At 30.6% G+C, this 10,477-nt stretch overlaps 1 protein-coding gene across 1 annotated transcript; it reads left to right on the top strand.

The window, feature by feature from the left end:
• The first annotated feature begins 8,552 nt into the window (after positions 1 to 8,552).
• LOC105135930 (cytochrome b561 and DOMON domain-containing protein At2g04850-like) lies at positions 8,553 to 10,204 on the top strand. The gene has a single exon (XM_011041040.1). It carries the CDS (start codon positions 8,785 to 8,787, stop codon positions 9,985 to 9,987), a length of 1,203 nt encoding a protein of 400 aa, XP_011039342.1. The 5' UTR covers positions 8,553 to 8,784; the 3' UTR covers positions 9,988 to 10,204.
• Positions 10,205 to 10,477: the final 273 nt, after the last annotated feature.

Genomic DNA, 10,477 nt, shown 5'->3' with positions numbered 1-10,477 from the left:
TATCAAAATGTTCACTCTAATAAAAGAAGAGTATGTACCTTTTACATAAAACATAATGCCAATGGTGCTTAAAGATAGCAAAATTATCATAACTTTAAATGAGCCAATGAGATATGAAGAAGCTTTAATAAATGACCTCGTCTAAATATAAGACTAATTAGATAAATAAAATGATTAATAATGGATTCCTAGATGATAGCATGATGGATAAAGGTTTAAAAACTCTTTATGATAACAATACATGATATGATAAGATAAAACAATCATAATTCTTAGTCCTAATAAAATATATAGGTGAACAAAGTGCTTTAAATAATAAGGAACTGAAAAAACCTTCTAATGCAAAAGTGATCAATCATGAAAAAATCATATCAATCAACATGATATTCACTCATCTATATTCCTTTAAAATCAAAACTAGTCAACAACCTAATTTGGATAGTGACTATAAAGATAATGTAGAAAATAAAAGGTAAATATTATTATAGTTAACTAGTCAAAGCCAAGTCTTTAAGCCAGATCCATGAATTATATTTCCTAAGTCAACATTGGATATAAGATGTCATTTGAAATCCATGTACATAATTGCTAACTTTAACGGTGTATAAATATAGAGGGTCTTCATCAATAATAATGCCTCACTCAATATTATACCCCTATGCTTGATTACTAAGGTTGGCCATAACAAGGTTGATATGATCTCATTAAAAATGGTTATGTTAGATTTTATAGAGGCATAAGAGATATTATATAGGTATTCCAAGTAAACTTATTTTTGGGTCTATAACTTTTTCTATGGTGGAAACAAGATCAAGCTATAATATTTTTCTTAGATGAGACTAGATAAATGCTAACATATATATGTCATCATTTTTGCACTAAGCTTTGATAATGTCACTATTAGATAGATCAATCAAAATAGTTAAAAGTAGATAATAAACCATTTGTGATTAATTCAATGATGGAAGTTGTATTGCTATGCACCAATAATATTGATCTAGTCTAGTTCATAAGTATGGATAACATGAGTCACTCCATTAACTTCTTAGTTAGTAAAAATATAGCATAAATAGAGCAACTCAAAACAACTTTTAGTAGGCCAAATAACTTATAATAAAAGGAAAATGATCAAGAATTTGAAACATGAGATTAGATGAGATATTATGACTTAATAGTATGTTCTAAGGCTTTTAATGAAGTTTGTAGGTAAATGAGGTATCATAATATAATTTATTAATATAATCAAATCAAGATTGTAAAATTAATCATAATCAATATGATAAGTCTTGCTCTAACACTAACAAAGATGGATGATAGATGTGCTGAAGTTCAAGACATTTTAATTGAAGACAAGCCTAAATTAACCTTTACAAGAGTAAATATACAAAAGAAGTTCCAAGTGAAATGATAATATTGTTACACATTTATAAAAACTATTTTATATAAGATTATGATAAAATATCTAGTTTAGACAAAGTTTTTGTAAAAAGATCCTCTACCAATTGAGCCTAGGTTTAAGCCACACAAATAACCGTCGCGAAGAATGGCTCTAAATATAATCGATAATGTGAAGGAAGAAGTTAAACAACTCTTAAAAGCTAGATTTATTAGGTCAACAAAAATGGAAAATTAAAGATATACATAGAATTCATATATTTAAGTCATACAACTTTAAAAGATGAATATTTAATGTTAATGGCTAATATGCTAACCAATAAAATATCTATTAATAAAATACTTAGCTTCATGAATGGCAACTCTTGTTATAACTAGATTTTTATTAAATAAGAAGATGTTTTCAAGATTGTATTCAAATGTCCTAGTTCATTAATGATGTATGAATATATGGTAATGTTATTTGATATGGAAATATTGGTACAACATATCAAAGGGCAATGACCTTAATTTTCTATAATATTGATCATATTATGATAAAGTCAAAATAAAAATACACTTACCTAAATAAATTGCATCTTGCCTTTGACTGGATGAGGATGTATGATGTAACAATAAGCCTTTAAAATGTATTTATAGAGTGTAAGTGTGTAATTTTCTAAGATATTTATTACATTAACAAGGCATAAAGATTAAAAAAATAAAGCACAACCTCCTCGTAATAAAAAGGAACTTCAAAGCCTTATTAGCATGACTGATTTTCTAAGGAGGTTCATTTCAAATATTGTAGGGAAGATTAGACCTTTTACTAAGTTATTGAAAAAGAGAAGCTCTTGTAAGTTTTAACAAGCTGAAAGCAACAATTTTCTTTAAAGTTATAAAATCTTATTAAGTTAAATCTTTATTATTGGTCCTATCAAGATTTGGGAGGCCTTTAACATTATATATTTCAATAGCGAAAAGACTGATCAGCAGCATGCTAGCACAAGAAAATAACTATGAACATGAACATGTTGTGTATTATCTTAGTTTGCACTCATAATGGTTAAAAAAATATATTGATGGAGAAATTATGTGTATCTTTTTATTTTGTTTGTTTTAAATTATCCTAGTATATATTACTAGTTATTGTAAATGTAAAACTGATTTAATTAAATATATACTATCAAAATCTTATTTAAGAGGTCATATTAATAAATGGACATTAGCATCGTTTAAATTTAATTTACATTGTATGCCATAAAAAGTAGTTGGCTAAGCTTTGATTGATTTATTAGTCAATCACATATGCATTAGTATCGATCATGAATTAAAATAGGATATCAACATTATGATAGCAAAACATGTTCAATGACAATTATAATTTGATGCATCCAAGACCAGGAACAAAGTCAATACATGGGTATGGGTGGTTATAATATTGACGTCTTTAATAAGTCATAAAGTGATAATATCCTTTTAGCTTGATTTTTGTTTCACAAATAATTAAGTTAAATATAACATTTTAATTATATGTTTAGAAATAATCTTAGAGTTAAAAGAGATTCATTATTTATTATAAACAAGTTATTTGAAAAACATAAGTGTAAATACCCAACTCTAATAAGATATAAAATGGTTTTTAATAATTTTAAAATAATTTTTATCAAAATCATCGAGTCATGGCTAATATCCAACAAGAATGTCATGACAAACCATGCAATGCAAATTTCGTGGTTAAAATTGCAAAAGTTCATTTTTTTACCAAGTTATAAAATCCATTTGTTCCTAAAATCAAGTAATTTAATTCATCATTTTATACACTAATCCATATTATTTTTTCTAGATTTGACATGGATCCAAATTGTACATCAAATGGAGTGGTGATAGGATTCATCTAGCAAAGGCTTGAGCTATGCAAGGATGGACAAAGGTATTGTGACATAGACAACGTCCAGGTTTTATCTTAGAGATACATTAGGGAACTTGACTTGGTGGGCTTGGAGCTAAAGAAAGGCTCAATTGTTTACGTTATGCAATTTCAATAGCCAAGACCACCCTCCTTCCTGTATAAATACCAGCCTCGTAACATCATGAGACGATTTACAATCTTCCATCTTTTTGACATTTTTGAAGTCTTTGATCTCTTGCTACCCAAAACTCTCACGCCATGCAATCTTCAAAGCTTCTTCAGTCTAGATTTTGATCGCATGCCATTCACTTGTTGTTGCTAGCACTACCAGCTGTTTCTCCCTCACTTGTTTCCACCTTCCTTGATTGATAGGCCGTTGATCCCAACATTAATTAGTTCTCGATATCTTAATCGGCCTGCTGACAAATCATTTGGCATGTTCTCAAGAACCTTCACACACGCCAAGAAGAATTATAATTAAAGACTTTAGTCTTTGAGCACGCTTCATCTCTCTAGAAAAGAAAAGGTTGTGATGATGAAAGATGAAAAACTCGTGCTGATCGAATTAGGATGAATTACGTAATTCAACACGCTAATTATATCAGTAAAATCTAAAGGGCCGCCGCTCCATGCCAAACTTGCACTCCGCGTCTGTGTCTGAATCTTGTGTTTCTTTCATTTGCTCTTCCATGTAAAATAAGATGGAAAGCAGACAAGGATTTTCAGGAGGCCAATGGCTTTGCAGTCCACCTTTGAGGACTTGTTGACCCTTTGTGTAAAGCTAAGCTTCGGTGATGGAAGCCATTAAACATTAAACAAAGCAATTAAGACCTCTTATTCTAAATTAAACTACTCCATGAGTGGTTATTCACCGACCTCCACCTTTGTAACCAACCAGGATGCCGGAACTATGTGAGAAAAATCTTGATCATTCTTTGAGGAATATCCCCAATTTCATCTCTTAAAATTTAATTTTTATATTAATTTTGATCCTCATTTCTATAATTGTTATTTGCTTTTTCCTTATCATTTTTTTATCAAAATTTTTTATCTATCAAATTTAATCATCATTCTTTTGATTATTACTTATTTTTATTCGAAATAATTTATGAAATATTAATATTATTATTTTAATTTCTTCATCTTTCATTTTTTATTTTAATATTATTATTATTATTTTAATATTATTATGAAATAATTTATGATTTCTATTATTTTGATTATTATTTATTTTAATTGAGATAATTCATGAAATAATATTTTTTTCAATTTTATTCTCATTTAATTTTTTAATTTGTAAGGTTTGTTCCTCATTATTTTAATAAAATTGAGAAAAATAAAACATTAATTAGTTATTTTTCAGCTTATTTTCCATGACATAATCAAACACTGGAAAGTGTTTCCCAACTTATTTTTTATTATACTACCAAACATCATAAAATAATTCATTTTTTTGGAATTCACTTTTTCAGAATTCACTTTTTAAAAAAAATCTACTTTTCAGCAAACAAACGGGGCATTCCCATAAATTTCTACCTTCCTTGACAAAGCTAAGAACAAGTTAACTTTGATTGTGGTGCATATAAGTGCGGAGCTAAGAATTTTTCCTGCCCTGGGTTATTAAATAAATATATAAATTTTTTAAATAAAAATTAGTAACTCATGTACATGAATTTTTAAAGTTGACAGTAAAGTTTTAATTCAAATACACTGTTCAAAATATTAAAAAATAAATTTAAAAGTATATAAAATTAAAGTGAAAATAAAAATAAACTCACTATTAAAGTTACATCTTTTGATATTTTGTGAAATATAATTAATCTATAATCGAATTTGAATTGATATTATAATCATTCCTCAACTGGGATAAAATAACAATATCATATTAACTGAAAACTAAAGTAATTAAATTTTTTCCTTTCTCAATTCCTCCTTCCTTTACTTGATTCTTTCTTAGATTAATATTTTATAAGTTGAACTTTATAAGATTACAAGGTTATTCTCTCATTTTTCTTTTCTTTTTTTTCTTGGGTTTTTTTATGTTTTCCCCTTACTTTTCTCTCTTTCTCTCTCACCTTTTCTTTTCTTTCTTTTTCTGTTTTGCTTCTACCTAGTCAACTGATTTATTTTATTTTTTATTGGCAAATAACCATTTTACTCTTAATTAGTCGTTTTGGTTGTATTTGATTTTTTTTTGTTAGTACTAGTAAACTATGTTCATCCTAAAATTTTAACCAAATTTTATTCAATATATTTTAAGATCTCTCATAAAATTTCAGCTTAATCTAATAGTCAGATTGAAAATTACATCTAATTACATAAAACTGATTAAATTGTGATTTTTTTATCGAATTTCTGAATTTCTTTAAAAATTTTAACCCAAGCTGAGGTATCATATTAGAAAGCTCCACAAAAATTTTCAAAATTTTTTGATACCTCAATTAAGAATAACAAATTTTCTTTATATAAAACTAGTTAAAAATATTAATAAAATCTTTGTCTGGGCTAAAGCCCACCTAAGCCCATACACACCTCCACCCTTGAGAGGAGAGGAAAAAAAATTTTCCAATCATGGCTGATCCATTCAGGATGCTCTCCACAAGTATGTGATCTTCTTCTATGTTATTATAATTTATTTTTGAATTTTTATGAAAAAATAAAAAGAAATATTATTAAAAAATATAACAGTAAAAATAAAAGTCAAAACACATTAAAAATAACTAAAAGGTGATTGAGAAGGTTTAAAACAATATTCAAATACTAGAACAATAAGATTCTACTCCCATTAAAATAAAAACCTTCTTATTAAAAAGAGTTTTTTTAAAATTTTTGACAAATCAACAATTAAAAATTACAACCAAACCTAATTTTATTAAATATTAAAATAATATAACATATCTTAAATAAAAAATATTTAAAGTATTAATATCTTCTGCTTACGTAGCTAATTTTTATATTCAATCTCTGAAACTAACTAAAATTTTTAGTAATTAAAATATTAGACGGAGGTAATTGCCGTGATACTGCGCATATGTGACAGCTCCATTGCACATGCTCTCTTTTAAGTCATGCCGCTGTAGCTTCGTTGGTTTTATCACCGCTCAGCAACAGGTTTCCTTCAATTTCTGGTAGGTTTATTGCTACGGCTTATTGAATTAGTACTAGCCATTAATTGGGTTGGAAATCGAACTGTTACAGAACAGAAGCAAGGAGATATTATCATGCAAGAAGAAATGAAAGCAAACTTGCATGGCTCTGGCCCTTATTTCTTCACGGGCTGCTTGGAATTCTTGAAATTGAGTTCTTCGAATTCGAATTATACAAAATAAAGACAAGTAAATCAGAGAGCAGAGACCCTCTGATTTGCAAATCAATTACTCTTTGAAATAGCACTGAAAATACCCAATCCCATGTTCTGCAGTCCCAACATTGTCAGCTGCTCAAGAAACTCGCCATTCCTGTGAGAATCTCTGCTGTTCCGTGTATAACACGCTTGACAGGTTGCTGGCGCTGTGCAAATTCTTGGGAGCAAGCACAAGGTAAGAATATTCAACTGCAGGATTTGGCTTCCCCTCCATCAAAGCTTCCACAGCCCTCGTTAATGCCAGCTGCCTATCATAGCCCTCGTTAATAATAACTGTTGAATACAAGCTAAGGGCATGACTCAGAAAATGAAGGTCGGTACTTGAGAGCATAGGGCAATATTATCTATAATTAAATTATTCACGAAAAAGATGTACAAGTAATTCTGAATTGAAAACAAAATTATTATCATTGCTAATTTAATCTAATTTTATAAATATTTTAAATAGTATAATTGAATTTAATTATATAATTTTATATTTTATTTCATATATAAAAATTATAATAAGTTATCAATTAAATTAAATTTAATATATGATTTGGTTCCAAATAAATGGTTAATCTTCTCGAGATTTGTTTGATATTTGAAAATAAAAGGAAAGATGGAGGGATAAACTCAATTCATATTAATATTAATTATATTAATAAATAATAAGAGTTAAAAAGGATGTCCATATCATTCATGGGATTTGAACCTAGACAGGTAACATGACTTGCCAAGTTTGATGTGTTGTTTTCAAACTTGAATAGAGATAAAAAAGCATAGTCAAATTAGGCAGTCCAAACTTGATTGGATCAACCTAATTTCATGAATTGATCTACAGCATTAGAATTATCTTCAACCTTAATACAATCCAAACTTTAATAACCACAACCCAAATTAAATTGAATAATATATATATATATATAATAATATTTAAAAAAAGATAAATCAAATATGAGGAATGTGACTTAACTTATTAGATTTTAAATTTATTTTTTAAAAATTATTAATTTTTAAGACTTGTAAAATTAATTAAGATGTGCATAATTTAATTTGGATAACTATATTCATAAAATAAAATAAATTTCTTTCATACCTTTCATAAAGCAAACTATAAAATCAAATGATGTAGAGCTGTGGTGCATGATGGACTGCTCCTTGTACAATATGATTAGAGGAATACATTCCCTTTCCTTGTTGCTCATCTATGATGCAACTACTTAAAAATAGCTCAGACATTTTTTAAAAGCTAACTTTGGGGTCACAGACCCCAATTGATCACTGCTTTTATTGCGATTGATGAGGCAAGAGGTGAATTATTCGTGCCTTTCATTCATCCCACAAGCTTTTCATTTTTGTATTCGAATCCATGGATAAATTTAAAAAAATTGATCTATTTGATTGTGAAAGAAAAATAATTATAAATTCAAAATATAATATCATATAGCATTTTCTCTAAAATATTGATATAATAATATATTATATCAACTCGAGTTAATTTATTAAATCTACTATTAAAGTTATAGATCGCAATAATTTTATAAAAAATTAATTTTTAATTAATTTAATATTAAATGGTAAAATTTTTAAAAATTATATTAAAAATCTAAATTGTAGAATCAAGATAAACTAATAAGAAATTAAAAAAATCTATAAAGCCTAAATAAAGAAAAGGTTAATTCTATAAAAACATAAAAAAAAATATTTAAATTTCAATTAATCTAATAAAAAAAAAAGAGATGAAGAAAAGATTAAAGTGATACCCGCAGTCCCGTGCTCCAGGCAAGGGATTGCTGGACCAAGATTTTCACGTGTAATGGCTTGGTTTCAAAGCCTAACCCACGCGCTACAATATATCCAGGCCCCTTCAAAGACTCGCCATCATGTATGTATCCACTCCTCGTAAACAAACACGTTCTTTTCTTATCCACCGAATTAACACTTGAAATTGCCTTTCCTTCAAAGTTAAGCACAAAAAATATGATCATGGAGTGTTTGCTAGTCATGATAACCTTCTGTCACTCTTCCCCCAAAATAAACATCATTCACCTAACACACAAATGTTAACAAAAGCTTGCTTGCTAGTTGCATGCCTCCTCCAAGCCTCTGCCATCCTTCAGTACTCTAATTATTCCGTCATCTTTTTACTAAAATGCCTCTCCTGTTCGTCCTCATCTTCCTCTCCTCGTATGTTCGGACTGCATTTTCTGCCCATTGCAGCACCACCACACCCACTAAGACTTTTGAAAAATGCATGGCACTCCCGACCCAGCAAGCCTCGATGGCTTGGACATTTCACGCCCACAATGCCACCCTAGATCTTGTGTTTTTTGGTACCTTCATTTCACCTTCCGGTTGGGTGGGGTGGGGGATCAATCCTTCCTCGGCTGAAATGACCGGCACTCGTGCTCTGGTTGCCTTTCCAGACCCCAATTCAGGCCTGTTAGTCCTGTTACCTTTTATTTTAGACCCAACAGTGAAGCTCCAAAAATCGCCACCCCTCTCTCGCCCTCTAGATATCCAGCTTCTATCCTCCTCCGCCACCCTCTACGGTGGAAAAATGGCCACGATACACAATGGCGCGGCCGTCCAAATTTATGCCACTTTGAAACTTGTAAGGAATAAGACCAAAATTCACATGGTGTGGAACCGTGGCCTATACGTTCAAGGTTACTCCCCAGCTATCCATCCCACAACCTCCAGTGACTTATCTTCCATTGCCACCATCGATGTCTTGTATGGTTTCAGTGCTGCCCTTAAAGAAGATACCAGAACATTAAAGACGGTGCATGGGATCCTAAATGCTGTCTCATGGGGAGTCTTACTCCCAATTGGAGCTGTCACTGCAAGATATTTGAGGCACATACAAGCACTAGGGCCAACATGGTTTTATGTACATGCAGGGATACAACTCTGTGCTTTTATCATAGGAACTGTAGGGTTTGCCATTGGAATTAGACTAGGGGAATTATCACCAGGAGTGATTTATGGCCTACATAGGAAGCTTGGTTTCGCCGCATTTTCCTTTGGAGCTTTGCAAACACTAGCACTGTTGTTTAGGCCTAAGACCACTAACAAGTTCAGAAAGTACTGGAAATCTTATCACCATTTTGTGGGGTATGCTTGTGTGGTGCTAGGAGTTGTAAATGTTTTTCAAGGATTTGAAGTTATGGGAGAGAGCAGGTCTTATGCTAAGTTGGGGTATTGTCTGTGCCTCTCTACATTGATAGGAGCTTGTATAGCATTGGAAGTGAATTCTTGGGTGGTTTTTTGCAGAAAATCGAAAGAAGAGAAGCTGAGAAGAGAAGGGTTGATTGGAGGAGGGTCTGACAAGGAAAGTGGGAGCCATGGTTAACTTAACCTGTGATCAGTTCCATAGAAGAAGGAGAAGAAAAATATAGTGCGCCTGGATTTTTGCATGGTGCTTTTTGTAGGCCAAGAAACTTGTTCGTTCTTCTTTTTGCATCATCTAGTTGTTAATTAATTATTTTCAAGTCTGTAAGGATGTTCTACAGAGAAATCTCTATAACTATCTATCTCAACACCTTCCTTTAAAAAATAGGTTTATTAAAGTGTCGTCTGGAAGTCGCCGTTTCTTTAGGCTTCAGTCGTACCTCCGAAAAAGAAAGAGGAAGAGACACTCCCTCTCGATAGGGTCATATCATTTAAGGCCGTTTCCAATCCCTCTTTTCGACTTTGGGCCATTAGAAATCCCCATATCTTCTCACCTTCATCAGTTTGGTCAGATCAAACGCACCAAAACCGAGTAATTGAGTGTTGAGGGCAACATAAAAATGGCGGTTCTAAACATGGCGTTGATTGTCTACTTCAACAGAAATACTACC

The sequence above is a fragment of the Populus euphratica genome, unplaced genomic scaffold (assembly GCF_000495115.2).
Source record: "Populus euphratica unplaced genomic scaffold, PopEup_1.0 scaffold155.1, whole genome shotgun sequence".
Classification (NCBI taxonomy): Eukaryota; Viridiplantae; Streptophyta; class Magnoliopsida; order Malpighiales; family Salicaceae; genus Populus; species Populus euphratica.
The sequence above is the reverse complement of the archived record's forward strand: the minus strand, read 5'-3'. Positions and strand labels throughout refer to the sequence as shown.

Coding starts and splice junctions, on each gene's coding strand:
- LOC105135930 (XM_011041040.1), top strand. CDS start 8,785: ATGCCTCTCCTGTTCGTCCTCATCTTCCTCTCCTCGTATGTTCGGACT.